Source organism: Amphiura filiformis, chromosome 14 (genome assembly GCF_039555335.1).
Source record: "Amphiura filiformis chromosome 14, Afil_fr2py, whole genome shotgun sequence".
Lineage (NCBI taxonomy): Eukaryota > Metazoa > Echinodermata > Ophiuroidea > Amphilepidida > Amphiuridae > Amphiura > Amphiura filiformis.
The window spans coordinates 43,765,439-43,786,396 of NC_092641.1; the positions used below are offsets into that span (position 1 = coordinate 43,765,439).

The 20,958-nt window shown below is 34.7% G+C and overlaps 1 protein-coding gene across 2 annotated transcripts in view; it reads left to right on the forward strand.

The window, feature by feature from the left end:
• Positions 1-20,958, forward strand: part of LOC140170149 (uncharacterized) — a 183,341-nt gene that overhangs the window by 148,475 nt on the left and 13,908 nt on the right. The window contains exons 2-4 of one of the 2 annotated variants that reach the window (XM_072193471.1): positions 4,661-4,717; positions 5,360-5,587; positions 6,360-9,024. The exons of the other annotated variant lie outside the window; for it this stretch is intronic. Of the exons in view, the coding sequence (XP_072049572.1) occupies positions 4,661-4,717; positions 5,360-5,587; positions 6,360-6,682 (608 nt within the window). The 3' untranslated portion in view covers positions 6,683-9,024. Of the gene's footprint in view, positions 1-4,660; positions 4,718-5,359; positions 5,588-6,359; positions 9,025-20,958 lie in introns of those variants that run through there. 2 annotated transcript variants of the gene reach the window in all.

Genomic DNA, 20,958 nt, shown 5'->3' on the forward strand with positions numbered 1-20,958 from the left:
ACAATCGGTCGTTGAACCATTACAAACACTAGTTGCTCGCACGTTGCGATTTGTTCACCAGGGAATCAACTTATCGTAAGCCTCACAAATATCACAAGAACATCGGCGAGTCTCTGAGTGCCAAATATCGTATACATGAGAACATAGCATCGCCATCTTTTGGGAATTCCTTGGCAAGCATGAGTGAATTTATCTTACGGCATACACCGACTATATCTTGCAAACATTGTCTCTAATGTAGTATGGCTTAATGTGCGTCATGATGAGAGAAGGCGAACTATATCCTTCGCTTGTTATATACTGTTTTCGGTATTTGTTAAAGTTTACTTGAGGCCAAATGTCTGAGCATTTATTATATTCTTGTAAGCTACTATACTGTTGCTTAATTCGACATTTGTCGCTCAAATCGACATATCGCAACACATTATGTCTTAAACTTTAAGCAACTTATGCTGTATGTTGTAATAATAATTTTAATATGTGTCTGCCTGATCAAATATGACCTTGAAATTATACAGGTTTTATTTATGGTTGACTTTAAAATTATAGCTTGCAACATCTTGGTCTATATACAAGACTATAATGGCTGAATTGAATTGTCTCTGTTATTACTTTCGCGATATTCAGTCAATCCGATTGGGGGTTCTTCTTCGTACGGCAAACGCATAAAGCCAAGACAAAAGATGCACAGATCACGGTGTGATCTAAACATGAGTAGTCCACAGCTCTGGGTAGTTCTGGCCACCCTGCCCAATCGTGCACACATGGCATGAAACGAGGAATATGTCGGAGTACTCGGTACTTTATAGTTCTCGACACACAACCTCAAAGTAAGCACAAGACAGAAGATGTAGTGCACCTTTAGCACACTTATTGTAAATTCCAATTGCTTGAATTGATTTCACCAGAGAAATGTAGTCATTAGATGCGCGCGAGCTAGTTATTTCACTGGGGAATGTAACCATTTAGAGCTGAATATCGCGGGAAATAGATGAGCGGAGTGCAATGCTGAACCTTAACATATTCAGTATCTTACTATATACCTTGAAGTGTTGTGGATATTATACAAACAATTATATATAAGAGACAGTCTTGATTAAAAAATGAAATCATACTTGACTACTTACCTCAAATACATTTGCGCTTTGCATCAACTATTGCTGCCGTGACTAAAATTATATTTATTTATTGAATATTCTAGTGAAATCTGACAAGTGCCCTACATTCACAGTTGTTTGATGTGATACTTTATTAAATTTTCTAACAAAACAATATATAATGTTCAATTCTATACCTGGACAATACCAATAACTATATCACACTAATATGTAAATATATTTCCAGCTCTTATTAACAAAGATTTTTGTTTCTTTTCCAACTTATTTATCTTTTTCTGCTTTTTTGTGTGTTTTTTGTTCTATAAACTGTATATTTGTGTGAAAATTGAGGGCACTATTTACATATATTTTAAACTTAATTTAGCAAAATAATATAAGTTATTCCTAAAATTTCATGATTTCAAGTTTTTTGAAAATTTCGCTGTTATTTGTTACCCTTTTTCTGATGCCATTATACCAGTGTCTACCCCTTGTAAAGATGAAAACACGATTTAAGATAAATAGGGCCATCAGTGTTCACCTTTCTTAAAAATTACATAGTTTTACCAAACAACCGTGCATTGTAGTTTGCCCAAATGTGTCGGATTTGTTAACCAAGCTGGACCCAACAAGACCCTCAAAAACCGCAAAATGATTTTTATAAGGTGATGCAGGTTTCAAAAATCTTTAATACAATGTAAAGTGACTATGAGGGTCGTGGGGTCATATACATCATATATGCACCCAAAACTTACTTCAACGTTGTTGTGTTCAACAAAAGTTACTTAAAACTTATATTAGTTATATCGCATACTAGTATTGAAATTGAAACGTTGTCTAGACTTAATATTATCTTAACTAATGCGAGTAGAAGGGTGGCGTTATGAGTGATACACCGAATGAACTTGAGTAACATTATTTCTTTACATCGCGTATGAGAGTAATTAACATGCTTGATTTATCGGTACTCGGTTTGTTGTCAGGAACATTTAAAATCAAGTTTTATGAAGACAATACTCCTACCTTTGGCTTTAAAAATATTTACATTAACGCTTGAAGACATAAGAAAACATATAATATACTTATAATGCCAGAATAGTAACACGGTACACATGCGCAACTTTCATAGCCTGAGCTTTCCACTTGTCGGTTAATCACCACGTACTATGAACGTTTCCTATATATTTTAACACCCTGCCATTACTGTCAAAAAACAGCAATCTGTTAAGAAATATAAAAACACCGTATAAACCTATTTTCCGCTAAAATCTAACACTTTTAATAAATATGTTACATATTTAATTTTGACAATGGTCATACACGCTTTACAGATATCCGGATACAATCAAGGCTTATGATTGGCTGATACTTCATGCCGCTTGCCGCAGCAGCAAACGGCATGAAAGTATGCCGGGGCCTCGTCTACTAAGCAGTGACCGTTAGCATAATCGCCTACAGCTTCTTCGCAGTTCCTACTTCAGTCCTGATGACGTCACGTGTCAGAGCCATATATACCTTCTGATGAAACCTTTAACTTGATCACAGTTGACGGCAACTTTATCAATTCTGTCACAGTTCTTGTTAGATATCACAATAGCTTGTTACGTACATTTCTTAAATAATTTTCTACAATACCGAGCTGGAGTGATACCAACCTTTAAACTGTCCCCAATATATTGATGTTTTTCTTAGTGCACTAACGCTCATGTGACCGAATGACTTTGGCAAATCGTTGGACCATCCTGTGCACTCATGCGAAACATTGTTGGATCTACTTCCTCACCTGGGGTAGGGCGGACTATCATAATTCATGGATATGAGGGTGTTGAAGCCCGCTGTTATATGTTTTGCTCTCATTAGTATTTTAAATAGTGAATAAAAGTATATTGTTTTTTAGCCGATAACACGGGCGACATCATTATTTTAAGTAAAACAACGAGACGATAGATGCACGACAGCGACTAAAAACAATACCTTTATTCTCATTCTTAAACACTTAAGAATATTACAAATTTTAATCAAATTAAATCCTACATTTTACAAGGAATTACCTAGGGCTTAAAATTGATCAGTCCCGTTGTTGCTATGAGCCTCCGATTGGTTCAAATAGCAAGTACGCGTATCGCGTCGATGCACACGCGTTGACCCGTGTGATATCATGTCATATCACACGGGTAGGAACCAATAAGATTGCAGGAACGTTCTCAAGTGTTTAAGAAGTGATATTCAAACTTGATTTGGATTAGATTAGTGCCTTCCTTTTATTTAAAAAATATCACTCGAAAATCGCATGTTTGTATACAATTTTACCTCAATAAGACAAGGTTTTTAAGCAAGTGTACCGGGAACATACAACTTGCGTGACTTACCAATTACACATGCAGACGCCCGTTAGGTTCGTTTTAGTCGAGCAGTAAATACTCACCTTATTAAGGTAACATTACGTGAATGTCACTGGTAACTTAATGCACCATGCTTTAGCTTAATTTGATTATACGAAGTTACTACTAGATGTATGCATGAACTGTGTGCTGTTGGTCTTAAATCAAATGTGCTGTAGGCATATAAGCCTACTTTTAGGTTTGATGACTTACACACGAGTACGTGCACATCCCCACATATTATGCAAAACAAATGTATAGGAAAAGAAACGCTTTTCTCCGATAACTTTATGCTAGCTTCTCCCTGGGAATATAAGTCAATGACACTAATATTACTCGAATTTGTTCTGAAAGGTGAACCGTGCTTGAATCCAGCTTCGGGTACGTTTCGCCTATCGCTATATGACGACAAATGTCAAGCTAAAAGCAGCGATATAAATGTGTGTGTATTGATATTCAAGGCTTCGTTTTTGATCTTTTCTTTCTCTACATATCTAAAAAAATTCTCTAAAAGTAGAAGATTGACTTCACGTTCAAACTAAAAGATTGTCTCGAGGGAACTATCGAAAGAAAAGATGGAAGTATATGCTCTTGATTGTTCGTTCACGTTGACATCGAAATCCAATCAATTCCTAGAAAGTGCTCACATTCAGTATTTCCTATGTAGGGTTATAAGTCATTGATGCTTTTTTCCCGATTCGATAACTCATATTCTCTAATGATAGTCACCCCATGACGACTGCAAGTGCTATAAATAATTTATTCATTCGATAGAAGTTCACATGTTTTTGTAAAGAATATCAGTTTAGCTATAACAGGAAAATAGAAAACCCGCAGAAGTAGAACGCAGTTCAACTCTAGCGATTCTCGCTAGAGCCGTATCCAGTACTGACAGTAAGAATCGCTGAACTTGTTAGCAATGTCACTATTCTCGTGCGGGAAGTCGCTGGTCAAAAATCGCTACAATAAATTCGCTCAACTATCCACCGGTCTTTAGACGGTTTATGGTCATTTGTTATTTGGCATTATGCAGAAACCAGGAATAATGTCAAAGAATAAAAGAACAAAACGAGATCCAGAATTTGCTATCAAATCAGCACTGAATATCATTGCCATGTATTGTTTTGTTTTATTATCCACAACGCATCATTAATGTTATACTTCTCTGTTCTTTCTTTGCAGGTTCAACACAAGTGGTGATACTTGGTTTTGTCTTCTTAGTTTTCACGGTATCTGTAGGTAAGTAACGAAATTGGCAATAACATTCAAATTTATTTATTTCCACAATAACACCAAACCATGCATAAAGGTTGTATCAAAATAATTGTTACCCATCCGTCAGGTCTAACTCAAGACTCAATTTGTAGAAACGGGAAACTGGGATGTATACTCTTTCTCGCTGCATGACACTGTCATCTTCTGAAAGACACATTTTTACTCTTGTTGGCTGATGAAGCAGTATCTTTATTGGCTAAATGTCTTATCGGCTCTTTTTAGAGCCATCAAAACCTTTTGGCAGGGCTCGACAGCTGTTTACAAAACAACCTAAAGAACATGCACGTGACGGACATCCTTATCGTTCATTCTGCTTATTGTAAATTCGTAAATTCTTCACTACAAAGAAGATTATCAACCTCTTTGAAATGATTCCAAATGCATCACCCAATTTGCTACTTCGGGGAAGGTGTTTTTGGTACGCTTAAGGTGGGACAAGCAATATTTGTCACGTCATTTAGAAACAATGCCTCCCCTGGCACTTGGTTACACTTTGTAGACACGCGGACTAAAAGATTGGTGGCTCCAAAAGGAATCGTTTATATCAGGTGCCCCTTATTCACTATAGATATTTAACACATATGTCTTTTCATTTTACAATTTCAGTGACCTGTTTAAAATGCTATTCGTGTTCAGCAAATGCACCAATACAGAGCAAAGTATGGAGTTATTTATTAACCATCAATGAAGATTATGCAATACAAGGATATCAAACACAACTGTTTACATGTATGATGGGAAATCATACAAATGTTACGCACGTGGATTGCCCGCCAAAACCAGGGTATCATGCCAGGTGTGCCATACAACGTGGATTGCTATATTTCTCTGTTGGTAAGTTGTCCGCCTTTCTGTCTGTCAAGTCTGTCTCTCTATCCATATGATTGCCCGGGTGTTTGACTATGTACGTCCATCTGTCTGTGGGTGTGTGTGTGGGGGGGTGTCCGGGGTATGTGTATATTTGTTTGTGGGAAGAGGGTGGTGGTGCAGTGTGTGAGTGTGGGGAGGTATATGCAGAGGGAAGGAGTGTATCTGTTTGTATATGGAAACATTTCTGAACACATTTTGAAGAAGTGACTCGATCCGCAATCCGCATCACCGTTGCATGTAGGTAACTGGCTGCAACATTATACAAATTATTACCGTAATGTGTCAATAATTAGCGGCACCAGTTATACAAGAAATTGTTTGGTATTGTTTTAAGAAATAATTCTCCATTACCGTAATATGTCGATAATTAGCTGCATCAGTGTACAAATTATAACCGGAATAACGCAAAGATTTGGCTAATGGCGCATATGGGCTCCCTTGACATAACTGGAATTTTAGGCACAAACTAAGTGTAGCCTCCCGTAAAAATTCTACCAGCAAATCAGGACAAGGACCCTTAACTCTTGATGGGATCTTCAGAGGAAGGGACTCTCTATTTTTACGTTAAATTTACCCTAAGGCAAAGGAGCTCATGTGCGCCATTAAGCGAATTTTTACGGTATGTCGATAATTAACTCCAACAGTACACATAATGCATAATGATGATGTTTTAAAAGTTTTAAAGCCATGAAATACAATTAATATCATTTTGTTCTCTTTACTTTACTCTCTACAGCTTCGAATAATATACCGTTCAGTTCGTTTTCCCGACATTGTGAATACATTCCCATACTTAATCCGCCGAGCAATTCATGTATACACGGACTAGAAGCGTCGCAATACACACAAGCTAAACCCTATCGCCGGAGAACTACTCCTACTGATATACCTCAGGACTATGGTATCAAAGTGACTTTCGATGGTTCCGTGTGTTTTTGCGATAAGAACTTTTGTAATGATGACGATTTGTATTATCCATCAAGCAGTACAAGACTGTGCTGGAGTCTGCAAATATTCATATATGCTATGGTAATAAGAACGCTTTTGATTGGTTTATAGCCTCTGCTGCATGATACTTTGATCATATCAGAGAATGTAAATATTGTTTTTGTACCTTAGATATTATGTGAAGAATCATTTGAGATAAGAAATTAGAAGCAATTTCACAATTTCTTTATGTGTATATGAAATAACACGTCAAATACCGCAAGTCCCGGTATATACCCAGCAAACACAAGTAATATTCCAAACATTTTAATAACGTTTAATGTCGGATTATAAGAAACGAAAAATGTTGTCACAATGTTAGTGTCAAATATATTTGACAAAAATTTTTGCAAAACATTTGGTCAACTCTTTAATAGCATTATGTTAATATGTTCTGCATCTACATTTGTTTTCGAAAATGTTTTTGAAAGGTTATTAAAACGTTTATATCCTTTATATAACACGACAATAAAACGTTTTTTCTAAACGTTTTGTGTTTGCTGGGTAGCTGTACCGCTATTAAACTTGACGCCATACTTCTATAAACATATTTATGATGGATGTGAGTCGGATTGTAACGCGTTATATCTCGGAGTGTTGCAGACTGATGAGCCGTTTTGAAATGAAATGATACATTACCGTAATATGGCAACAATTAGCAGCAACATAAACAATTATGGTCATATATAAAGGATATCACATAGCTGATCGCGACTAACGAACTGAGTTACCATTGTGTATTGTGGATATCTGCGAGGCAACTGATATATTTGAACTGTACTATTTGAATGCGACCACGAAATATCAAACTACGTAGCTAATGGGCTATTCCAGTTGAAATCGACACTACCCCTGTGGAAGATTTTGAAAATATCTCCCAAAGGGGAGTATGTTTTTCATATGTAATTGTTCAGAGGTAATCATTTTGAAACCCCTGTATTATGGCTTTACCTATATCTTCCACAACTGGAAGTTACCCAATTGTCTATTCTATTCAAAATTGATACCCCCTCTGTGGCAGACTTAATTAGCTATACCTTCCACAGGGGGTGTGTGGTTTTTAAGTGGAATAGCCTAATCTTGTCATCTGAGGTATTCATTTTTACTCTCAAATATCTGTTTGTGGTGCTTTTTAGATGGGGGATGAATAACAAGAGATACACTGCAAAAATTGTGTCTTACCTGAGGACACTATTTTAAGACGCGACTTTGAAGCCACTTTTTAGCCATGTCCTTATGCAAGTCATGTCTTGCATGGAGACATGGCTTGTGGAAAGACAGGACTTTGAGCTATGTCCTTATCCAAGACATAACTAGCTATAAGACATCAACAAAGTATTGTAGCTAGCCTTAAGTCATGTCTTAATTATAGGATCAGAATGGGACATGTCTTACTTCATGTCCTAATTAAAGACACATTATTGAATAAGTGACTTCAAACAAGTCACTAATGCTTCGAGTCGTGTCTTATCGCAATTTCCTGTGTCTCTAAACTAGACATGACTCATAGGCATAAAGTCATGACTGTATGTGGTTATGATAATAATTGAAGACCAAATTAAAAGACTAGTTTGCGTATGACGTCCTGTCAACCAGACCAAAAAATGCCGTACTGCGCAGGTCAGCAACCAATCACGTCGCGCCTTTGCCCTGACGTCAGACTCAAACTAGTCTTTTTAATTCGGTCTTCAATTATACAAATATAGGCTCTGTTATATTATATTGTTTTGAAGCTTTTGTATATTTTATGCACTGTATATGACGTTTTATACTAAACATGCATTCCGATTAAATATTAGTGTAAATATTGGGAGAAAAGGGAATAAACTGTAAAGTTATTTTTGTTGTACAAGATAGGTAATGATAATTAAAGCGCATGGCAAAATTTGTGCATACGTTAAAACTTAAGGAATAATTTTCAAAGGATTTTTAAGGTAGGCATATAGAGTGATACCGATTCCAATCAAAATGCAATACTATTCTGTTTTGTTTTGGAATTCGGAGTATGTTTCTTTTCTCACTACGAATACCTGAAATGGTGCTATAACTAACGATTTCTGAACAATTGGGGGGGACATGATAACAAATTTAAAATGTACAGTTAAGAAGTGAATGGAAACTTCTGAGTTTCATGTAAAATTGGGTGGATTAAGTACAATACTGAAGTTTGTCGATCGAGCTTTGAGTTTTTTAAAATATTGGACGAGTCCAAGTCGAGCATAATATTTTTACAACTCATAGCGAGACCATAATTTAATGTGTGTGTAATACAATTTGTCCGAACAAATCCACCACTACTACTAGACAATTTCTGTTAAGTGGTGAAAAAGTTGCACCGCAAGAATATGTACGAAGGTATATAGGATGTAAAAAAATGTATTCTGAAAATGTATAGTATTGTGATCGTGTGGTTTTTTTCCACAATAATAAGCACTTTTGTACACTTGTATTTTCAAACATGTTTCTAAATATTTTGTAAACTAAACTTTATTCTGTAATTTCGTTGAAATATTTGAAATTCTTAGTCAGTGGGAGTGGTCTAGTTCGTAGACACATTTTTGATTGGACACTCGCAAGATTTCGGGTGCCGTTTATCAGGCCGTAGACGACCCCACGTCATCATGCGTCTTGATAATGCTTTACACGCTTGTAGAGGTGCGCGTATGTATCGCGCTGTATGCGTAGACTAGTACGGAATACGCGACGCGCTAGCAGTACGCGCAACAGAATACGTGAAAGTTGTAAACAAGTTTCGTTCATTTTATAATTTGTTATGACAGTAACTTATTTTTTGCTTTAAAAATTGTTTACAGTTATTAAAATAATATTTAACTGACTAAGAATGAGAATAAACGATAGGAATTTTTATTTTGCCTATCCTCTACCTATGATAGACGACAGGCAGGTCCAATATTTTTATCGTAGTGGATACCGGCTGCGCCGGCATCCACTACTCAAAATATTGGACCTGCCTGTCGTCTATCACACGGTAGAGGATAAGCAAAATAAAAATTCCTATCGTTTATTCTCTAAGTGGTTGTTGTGTGATCAAACTTGTTAAGTTTGGTAAAATTAGCACTTAGTCATTTCTTGTGTGATCAAACTTGTTAAGTTCGGAATAATTAGCACTAAGTCGTTTTCTTGTGTGATCAAAATTTTAAGTATATATGATCACGCAAGAAACTGAAATAGTGCTGATTATTCCGAACTTATTATAATAAGTTCGGAATAATCAGCATTATATCGGTTTCTTGTGTGATCAAACTTGTTAAGTTCGGAATAATTAGCACTAAGTCGTTTTGTTGTGTGATCAGACTTGTTAAGTTCGGAATAATTAGCACTAAGTCAGTTTATTGGGTGATCAAATTTGTTAAGTTCGGAATAATAATTATAATTAAGTCGTTTTGTTTTGTGATCAAACTTATTAAGTTCGGAATAATTAGCACTAAATGGCTTTGAAGTGTGATCAAACTTTATTAAGTTCAGAATAATTACCATTAACAAAGGTGGCTTTTCAAACAAACCTGGTTTTCGATTTGGCAAACTTGGTTTCTTGATTTGAAAGATAATATTCTTAAATAAACTTGTGAAACTTTTATGGATCAATATGTAAAACACAGCTGGTCGAATTCGATCGCAAGTTGGAAAAGTTTTAGAATTTTGATTTTGGTAATGGTAATTTAGAGAAAGGTCAAATGTTATGGTTACGGTCACAGAAATTTCAAGTGATAAATCAAAGTTTGTAAAAAAAAACAAGAGTGTAAAAGAGAGGCGGAGGAAAAGCACCAGTGTTTGGGATGATAGTTTAAATTCATACACCCCCTGTGGAAACGTGACCCTAATATGTGTATTTCAAATGGAATCCCCCATTCAGGTAATCTCATTTGAAATTAACCGATTTCTAGTATGTTGTAGTATCTCTAGATCTGGCATTTTATATAATTAGGTCATTGAAAAGTCATCGAGAATCCGTGAGCACCCTGCATTATAATATAAAGGGTGTATTCTACATCTGAAATTTGCAAGAGTGTCAAAAAACAAATCATGCGGAATCGACAATACCCATAATATAGTATAGTTTAGGCCATAAAACTGAATCCTGTAACGAAATAAGAAAAATCCCTTTCGTAGTATTTTGGACCAAGTTTCACTTACCTAGCCAAATTCCTCGAGATAGAAGGCGCTTTTCAAAATGGTCGCCAAAATATCTAACAATAAGTCAATTATATAACAGAAAATGATAAGAAAATAGATCCTTTCCTTCACAAACCGCTTTGTTTTGGTCATATTTAAAATATGACCGAACCTCAATTTCAATACTTTTCAAACTCCCTAACACCAACAGATGTAGATAATGTAAATAGGCTGTTAATATTGTAAATATTTATTTTTGAGATGGTTTATATTTTGTAATTGTAAATTTTAATTGATTTAAGGCTGATATATCACATTTGGTGTGCGCTAAATTGTTTTTGTGTACATGTCTTTTTCTTTCGAATGATTATAATACAAATTGAAAAGAAAATGAAAAGTAGTGAAAACAGCAATAATATAGGCCCACAAAACTAGATACACAAAGAGCACGTAGTCTTTGACATTTTATGCTGAGCATAAGTGTTGTTAACCCAATTCTTTTGTCTTTAGAGAGTATTCTGGCGACACATTCAAAATGTATACAAATTCCCAGCATAATAAACCATGTGACATTTTAATCATCTGTACTGCGCAGTACTTGGTATAATTTTAAAGAGGATTTTCTGGTATCATCAAACACTACTTACTTCAATCTCTCTCTCTGTCTTTGTCTCTCTTTCCATCCTACGCTGTCTGACTCTCTCTCTCTCTCTCTCTCTCTCTCTCTCTCTCTCTCTCTCTCTCTCTCTCTCTTTGTCTTCCTGTCTTTACGTCTCTTTGTTTTCTTTCAGTCTCTGCTTGTCTATCTGTCTCTGTAGTTATGTCTGTCTATCTGTCTTAGGTTATGTGTCATCAATGAATATTACAAACAGGAGAGGAACAATGATGGATCCTTGTGGGACACCAGCATTGATCCGCTTCAGACTGGACAATTTGCCATTCAATATAACCTTCATGGAGCGGTTCGAGAGGTAGTCAGCTAACCATGCTAACATCTTTCCAGAGAAGCCAAGAGCAGATAGTAGCTCCTATGTCTCTTTTTATTTTGCTTTTTAACTCTTTGTCGACTCTTTGTTTATCTGTATCTTTCCCCCTCGCTGTGTCACTGTCTCTTTTTGCTGCCCGTGTCTCGTCATTGTATTTTCTCTCTCAGTCTCTACCAGTGGCGTAGATTTCTCCTTCAATGGGAGATGGAGTTTGGTGTAAAATCCGTGAAGCCGAATGAATGAGGCGTTTTTGCTACCAGAATAACTTTCCTTGAATGAAAGGTTTATAGAAAACTGTGCAATTCGTAAAGCAAAAATGACCAAATATGTGGTTAATTTGGACAAAAAGCACATGCATTTGCGTAACGTTTTATCCCATTTTTTTTATGTTTGATGCCTAATGAAGACATAAAATAAAATGAAAAACAATCAAACGTTTCGGGGAGGGAGGTTTCATGCTCTTTCCTCCCTTGTCGAACATTGTGGAGATTTTTGTCCATCTGTCCCATCTCACCAAAATAAAAACTTAAATGACAAGTTTTTTTTTTATCAAAACAAATCTTTATCATGTTTATTGAAGAAAATTTTTGATGTGGGGACGTAAGAAAAACTCAACAAGAACAGAGTGTTTTTGTAAAGTAGACATTATTTATAGAAAGCGTATGTGAACGACCTGTCTAAATACCGTGTTACGTTGTTCACTGTTTACTACTATGGTTTTGTTTTATGCATTGCTATGTATAAAATGAATATATGAAAGTGCTGTAAGTTGTTACGCAAGATATATGTATTATGTATAAGGTACGGGGCAATAATAACAATATTGAATTACGTGTTTAATAAAACTGTGTCTTGGTTTGACTGTTATTGTCTGTCTGATCAGAGAACCTGTGGCATACACCCGGGAGCAGCCATCCCAAGTAAGACGCAGTATTTGTACATAAATATAACATAGCATATGAAGAGTTTGTTTCCAAAAGGCGCTAACTTCAAAATCTGCCTTGTGTTTAATTTTTCTTGTTATATTTTAACATTTTTAAGTTTCAATGCAAAGTTTTAAAATGACTGCCATTTGATTTAGCTACTTTTGGAACAAAACAATCTTTCATGTTTATTTTTTCTTTCTTCGCACGTGGGAGGTTAATAATAATATCTTCAAATAAATTTTACACAAAGCAGCCTTTTGAAGTTAGCGCGTTTTGAAACAAACTCTTCATATACTGCCTCTTACTTGGGAGGAGGCAAGTGTTTTGTAAAGATAAAAATACGTATCTCTGAGAAAATAAATTGGTAGATATTTGGTTTTTGTTTGGAAGGCAGATATTTTTTTAATAGCATCAGTAACACAAACACATCCCACCAACGCACACCACCCCCGCCCCCACACCCCTACAAACGCTGCACACCTGCAAACACACATTGAACCGATTTATTGTGACAGCAAGTTTGACAGTAAAGGCTGTTTTCCTATTCCTGGTTCACCATCAACAAAGAATGTACAATCAAGTTTTTCATTTAGTTTGAGAGCAATTCAAGATTACAATCAAATTCAAATCGCCTGAAATGTTCTTGAAAACATTATAAACTCCCATTTTGTTGGTTATAAATGATAAAATACAAATAAAATATAAAATACAAAATACAACAAAAGATGATTGACAATGTTTAGAAATATAACATATTGTCAAAAGACGTCGCTATTACTCACAGATATTAATCTGATGGTATGGTGTCAATTCAAAGGAAATTATCACATACCCAGATCAGACTTAATAAACATGTCCAAAGCAAAGAACTCGTATTTAATGAAACCGCATGTTTGACAGTTGAATACGTTCCCAGCAAACACAAAACGTTAAAACGTTTTAAACATGTTATATCTTGGGTTTTGGTTTTGGTAAAAACATTTTAATAATATTAATTGTCGGGTTATAAAGGTCATGAAAACGTTTTGTATTAAAACACTCCACAACAATTATTTTGTGTAAGCTAGTCCTAACCCTACGCATATTCATAACCCTAATCCTAACCCTAACTCTAACCCTAATCCTGACCCTAAACTAACCCTAACCAAACTATGACAGTGCCTGTTCAAGCCTACTATAATGCATGGTCGCCTTCCGAATTCGACTACCTATTTGGACCGGAAGTTAAAACCCCAGTCCTATTGTAGCCGTGTTAACGTGCCTATGACTGAAATCCTATCGTATTCGACAAGAAATTGTTACTGCGGGACTTGCTGGTGTATAGGTTGATTCTCTGTTGGTGTTTCCAACGAAGCAGGTATTAAACGGAATCCATAGATGTAAGACGGTATCTAGAGTAAAATATCCGCTCACAACTATATATATACAACACAATACCGAATATTCAGATACAGGAAACACACAACTATAGGAAACTGATCAATATTTACGCCTAGGGATTTTTTGTCTGCAAGATTTTTTTAACAATAAAACAGACTGAGTATAAAATTTATCTACAGCCTATAGCAGATTTGGTGTGACAGCTAATTTGACAATAAAGTGCGTTTTTCGCTCTATTTGACATTTAATCTGATGAACGATCAGTCCATTTGGTGGTTGTATTGATGAAAGTGAAATACAAATGCGATGAAAGAATTTAACGATGTTTTAGTTTAGAAATATGTCTTATTCTCAAATATGTCGTTATTACTCTTTGATATTAATCCTAGAACAGATTTGTTGTGACAGCAAATTTGACAATAAAGTGCGTTTTTCTTTTTCTGGTTCACCATGAACCAATTCATGTACAATTGACATTTTATTTGGAAAGCGAATCAAAGAATGGCATCATATTAGATCCATATCTGAGGGGGGCTTCAAGAGGTGTTTTAAAAGCACTTCATTTGTCCATTTTGTTGGTTACATGTTAATATGAAGTAAACCAACAAGGTCAATGCGAGGAATGATGATTAACAATATTCTCAAGCGTCACAATTACTCACAGATATCAATCTTATTGCATCGTATTAATTTCGAATTTCTTAAAACCAAATTTATGTCGTCTGAATTGGAGCATGAAAAGCAATTATAGAGTTGACATTTATCAATTATTGATGGTTCACAATTAAATTCAGGTTTTATATTTCTTTTCAGTTTCAGTTTCAGTTTCAGTTTTATTTACCATATAAGTTTATCATATAAATCGAAACAAACGCAATTAATGGAGGGATGACCAAAAAAGAGCACAAGGCTCGTACAAGTTTGGCCACCCTGAAAGAAATTTATGAGAGAGCTAACTTAAAAACTACGTGCAGAGACAAGAGACATTATAAAGCGACAAAACTACAATGTGCAAAACGAGACAGGACAACACAGGTGAGACAGACAAGTATGTTGGCAATGGCAGTATAATCATGATAATAAATAATGGTTTTACGAGGCACAAGTCAAGAAAATATTTATTGGAAATCAACATGATCAATAGATAAATCCCGAAGCAATCTAATTACAACTCATATTGTGATACAAGATAATCTTTATACAGGTTACTAAAACATTTAACGGTGTTACAGTTACGAATATTGAGATCAATTACATTCCAACAATGGACCCTGTCTTTTAATTGTGTTATTTGCAAGATCTGTTCTGAAGTTGTGAGGTCTATACAGTTCAGCTGACCTGGTTCCATAAGAATGGAAGGTATTACTCTTCTTAAAATAATCAGTGAAAATATTTGGGAGTAAGCCACTTTTGAACTTATACATAAAGAGGGAAATTTGATATTTGTAAATATCAAAGACTGTAAGTGTATTTTTCTTAAACAAAGGTTGTGTGTGTGCAAGGTAATGTGAGTTGGTACATAAACGGACAATTTTCTTTTGTTTGAGATAAATAGATTGTAAATTGCAATTATTCTTGTCGGCCTAAATGATATTACAATATTGAATATGTGGTAAAACCAAACTAGAATAAAGAGAAAATAACGTTGAGCCAGAAAGTATGTGTTTAAGACGATAAAGGATACCTGAATACTTCAAAACAATATTTGTAATATAAGTGTTATGTTGATGCCATGTTAGAGAATCATCAAGAATTATCCCGAGAAATTTTGTGTGAGAGACCCTTGAGATAGGTTTGTTTTCAATATTTATTGACATGGTGTCTGGATACGTTAAGCGCGTGTTGTGTTTGTTTTAAATAACATATACGTGGTCTTTTTAATATTAAGGGAAAGTTTGTTTACTTTGAGCCATGTGGAAATTTTTGTAAGTTCGATATTAGCTGAATGTATGAGTTGATGGAGATTTTTATGTGAAGCCAATAAATTAGTGTCATCAGCATAGATGACAAATGAGAAGAATTTACTTGTAAACACAATGTCATTTATATATAAAATGAATAATAAGGGGCCTAAGATCGAGCCCTGTGGAACTCCACAACTTGTATTCAAATGAATTGATTTACGATGATTAAAGTTAACGAACTGGGACCTATCAGTAAGGTAACTCCTGAACCAATCGAAGGCATTCCCACGAATACCGTAATGAGCGAGTTTTGAAAAAAGAATATCATGGTTAACCGTGTCGAATGCCTTCGAGAGGTCCAGGAAGATACCAAGGGCGTGATTTTTGTTATCGAGATCGTTAACAATTTTATTGTAGACTTCCATGATGGCCATAGATGTGGAACGGTTAGAACGAAAACCAAATTGGGAGTTATGAAGTAGATTAAATCGGGAAATAAAATTGTACAGCCTCTTGTGGACCAGACGCTCAAGAACTTTTGAAAAAGCAGGAAGAACTGAAATTGGTCTATAATTGGAAGAATCGTGGCGATCACCATCTTTAAAAATGGGAACAACTTTAGCGATCTTGAGTTGGTGGGGAACAAAACCAGAAGACATTGATAAATTAAAAATGTGGACAAGTGGGGTTGCGATTAAGGTGCTGACTGCTTTAATAACCTCGGGTTTGATTTCATCATGACCACAGCTTGCACCAGGCTTCAGTGCCATACAAAGATTGACTACTTCATCGAAGTTGGTGGGTGAAAAAAAGAGTGAGTTAACAGGAGAATGAGCATTAATTAAAAATTCACGAAAATCAGTATTTGGTTGTTGAATTTTGCTAGCTAATTTAGATCCAATATTAACAAAATATGAATTGAAATGATCTGCAATATGCTGAGAATCCGAAGTTGAAACGTTATTGATGTTAAACATGGTTGGAAGATCAAGCCTATGTTGGCGACCTAGAATGGAATTTAGAATATTCCAAGTTCGTTTTGAGTTATTTTTACAATTCTCTAGTTTCTCAGCGTAGTAGTCTTTTTGGAAGACCTAATGATAGAAGTCAGTCGATTGCGATAAACATGATAATTCGTTTTATTAGACTCTGTTGGATGACCGACATACTTTCTGTAAAGTTTTTCCTTTCGAACAATAGATTTAAGGACAGCTGTTGTAATCCACGGTTTGCGAGGAGTTCGACGACTACTAAAACTACTAGAGCGAGACGATTTCAAGGGAAAATGAATGTTATATAAATCAGAAAATTTATTAAGAAAAGCCATGTAGGCAGGCTCACAAGAACCTATGTTTTCAACAAAATTCCAATCAACCAGTTTTAAATGATTCTGAAAAATTTCGGATTCTATTTTGATTAATTAAACGATATGTAGTATGCTGGTGGTGGCGTGGGTGTGTAAGTGGAATAGATTTGGTAATTTGAAAAATAGGGTAATGATCAGTTAAGCCTCTAACGAAAATACCAGATTTTATTTGGTGTGTGAGGACGTTTGTAAAAATATTGTCAAGTAAAGAAGCGGTAGTGGGTGTTATTCTAGTAGGCCTGTCAATCAGTGGGTGCATATTATTATTGTAAAAAATATTGAGAAAATCATTAATTGTGTTATTGTTAGTATACTGTAATAGATCAAAATTAAAATCACCAGAAATATAACACTGCTTATTTTCACACGACAATTTAGCAACACAATTTTCCAAGTCAGTAAGGAACATATTTACATTAGTACGATGTGCACGATAAATATTACCCACAATTATATTTTTGTTAACAGAATTTAAAATTTCAATAAATACAGACTCAGAGTGGTCGATGTCATCAGATGATTCAACAATTAATTTAAGATCTTCCCTTTCACGGTAAGCAACTGAATCATGAATATAAATAGCAGAGCCACCACTTCTTCTACCTTGTCGGGGTGCATTAACGAGAACATAATTTTTAATATCAATCATATTAAAATTGTCATCATTTAACCACGTTTCTGAAATGGAAATAATTGTAAAAGTGTGACTTAGTCCAGAAATAAAGCTATGAATGTTATCAAAATTTTTGTTGAGACTACGTGAATTGAAATGCAAAATTGAAAAATCATTATCACCTGAACAGGTAATATCGTTGTCAAATAAATAAGAACAATTATTGAGAGGGCTTGTGTGCTCATTCAAATTAATAGATTCATTGGATGATGTCCGAAACATATCTTCAAAGTTAAAGGGATTTAATTTCAAACTAAGCATACGATTAAACTCAATTGTATTGTCAAAACAAAATAAAGCAAATCTGAACTCATCGTCATCGACATAATGGTTAAAAGGAAAAGGTTACCAGTACATTTGAAACAAAACCAATCTAGGTGATTGTCAACATCAGTATAAACACAACGGGTATGATATAAATAATTACAAGAAGTACATGATATATGAGAATGATGTCTTAAAATCAATTTACAGCAATTATTACACTTTTCTGCCATAAAATACCAACATACAACAATTATATAGATACGAAAAACACTTAACACAAAAACAAGAGGGTTTAATACACTAAAAGAAGTTAAGGCAGTAGAAACACAGATGGTGTGAGGCGGAAACCTACCAAGAATAATAATGAATGATAGAGCACAAATGACAGGGTAAGAAGAAGAAGAAAAAAAAGTATAATGGTAAATAAGTAGTAAATAAATAAATAAATAAGAGATTGAATAAATAAGAAAAACATTAATAATTTAAGAAAATCAATAAAAGGCGACTAAGAATTAAACAGTACAAGAATGAATTTAAAGTACCTAGGTAAGTAAATAAAACAAATAAGAAATATGTAAACGAGAGAGAAAAAAAATATATAAATGAGGAAACATAATGGGAAAATGTGGGGAAAATACACACACAATACATTTCAATACGAGATAAATTTAAGCAATATGGATATGAATAAACATGATGATCACCAAGTACATTCTGGAAATGATAAATAAAGTTTAAATACAATTTCATGTTGCATAATCATAGATGACAGATTCACCAATTCATACATGAATTTCATGCTATGAACACTGTTTTGCTTTGAAAGATTCAAGTTCAAATGCTCAAATTCAAATGCTCAAGTTCAATGCTCAAATTCAAATGATCAAGTTCAAGTTCAAAAGTCACATAAGAAGAGTTATTCTTTCCAAACAGCATTATCAAGCGAGAGCAATATTAAAATAAATAGTGGAGAACAATGTGGTAACTTTTCACCGAAAAAGCTCTGGAAACATGGATCTTTAATAGTTTGCAATGGAAGTTCAAAGATAAAAAAGTTTATAAACAATTTCATTTTTTATTGGCGGATACTTTATTGTAAGAAACGACCTGCTCCGCTGCTTCCGCAAGACTTGCTGGTAGTAGGCTCATTCAAATGATTCCCAAAAGGTAATTGATATTTTAGAATGCGACCTCTGACAAATCTACATTGTAAAATTACTCTAAGATATCATGGACATATTATATAGTGCTCCTTCACTATATAGTAGGATCTAAATTTAGTTGTGTCCAGAATAAGAAAAAAAACATATCATAATAATACAGGGTGTCCCAATAAAAACAGAGCCCTCATTGTGCCCTCTTTTTCTCCTTTTTCTGAACAGTTAATCAAATATATTTTGATATGTAAAGAAACCTTTATTGGTAAATTTAATAAACCGAAAGAAATATTTCAATCAGCTCACCACTTTTGATGATATGCTCTTTTAATGAAATGTACCCGTTTTTCACTCTGTCCACGGAGGAGGTTTCGCTTCTTCAAAGATTAAAAGGAGTACACGTACCATGCATGAATATCAAGCATTCCTCAATGATAACTTCACAAAACAACGAACTTTATTTAGGGAATGGGCTTTCCGGTGGGCCTATGGGCTACGGATTGTGTTTAGTGTCATTAACTTGTCGGCAAAATTGATGTGGGATGGCACTTTTAATGTTATTTTTCTTGGTTATTTATGCCTTTTTGTTTTATTATGTTTCTTACTTTCTCACTATGTTATTTCTTGCTTTCTTTGTATTTACATCATGTCATTTTCTCTTTTTGGAATAAAGGGTAGACTAAAAAGGCTGTTTGGTATGTCCTTGGTTCTTCTGAAGTGAGTTTACTGTGCTGCTTTGCCCTCTACCTAGTTGCCTCCTTGACGAATACAGGTTTCAGCCTTGGTCCTCATTGCATCAATTGCATTGCGTACCCTCCTTGTGCACCGTATACTTGCGAATGCGGCAGTAATACGGTTGCGAAGATGTTGGAGGCTCTCTTATAGTGAATGCGTTCCAAAGCCTAATGCTATTATCTTTTCGTTTTAATCTTTGATGTAGCCAAACCTCATCCGTGGACAGAGTGAAAAACGGGTATATTTCTTAAAGAGGGCATGTCTTCAAAAATTGTGAACCGATTGAAAAAATTGTTTTGTTTTATTAAAGCTAACGATTTAAGGTTTTTTTTACATACCAAAATACATTTGATCAATTTTTCAGAAATAGGAGAAAAAGAGGGCGCAGTGAGGGTTCTGTTTTTATTGGGACACCCTCTACAGGTTTAGTAGACAAAAAGTTCCACGGTAAAGTACGTTTCCATTTTTCCGGTTCGCAGTTAACAATGAATGTATACAATGGACTTATTATATAAGCAGATATAAAATTAGATTTAAATAATTTCACCCGCTTGGGATAGTGTATAAGTATCTAAATGGAAAAATATTTGTTTGAAATTCCAACTAAACATGTCAATACAACTTTAGAATCAGTGTGTTAACATATTTCCCACTTATATACATGTAACTTCCTTTAATATTTGAAGAGCTTATTTCCAAATCGTGTTAAGTTCACAACCCCATGTGTCTCATTTTCTTGTGTGATACAATCACAATTACTTTGACAAGTTTGATATTAGCAATCAATGAGTTGTACCATCAACAAGCCATTATTTATAGC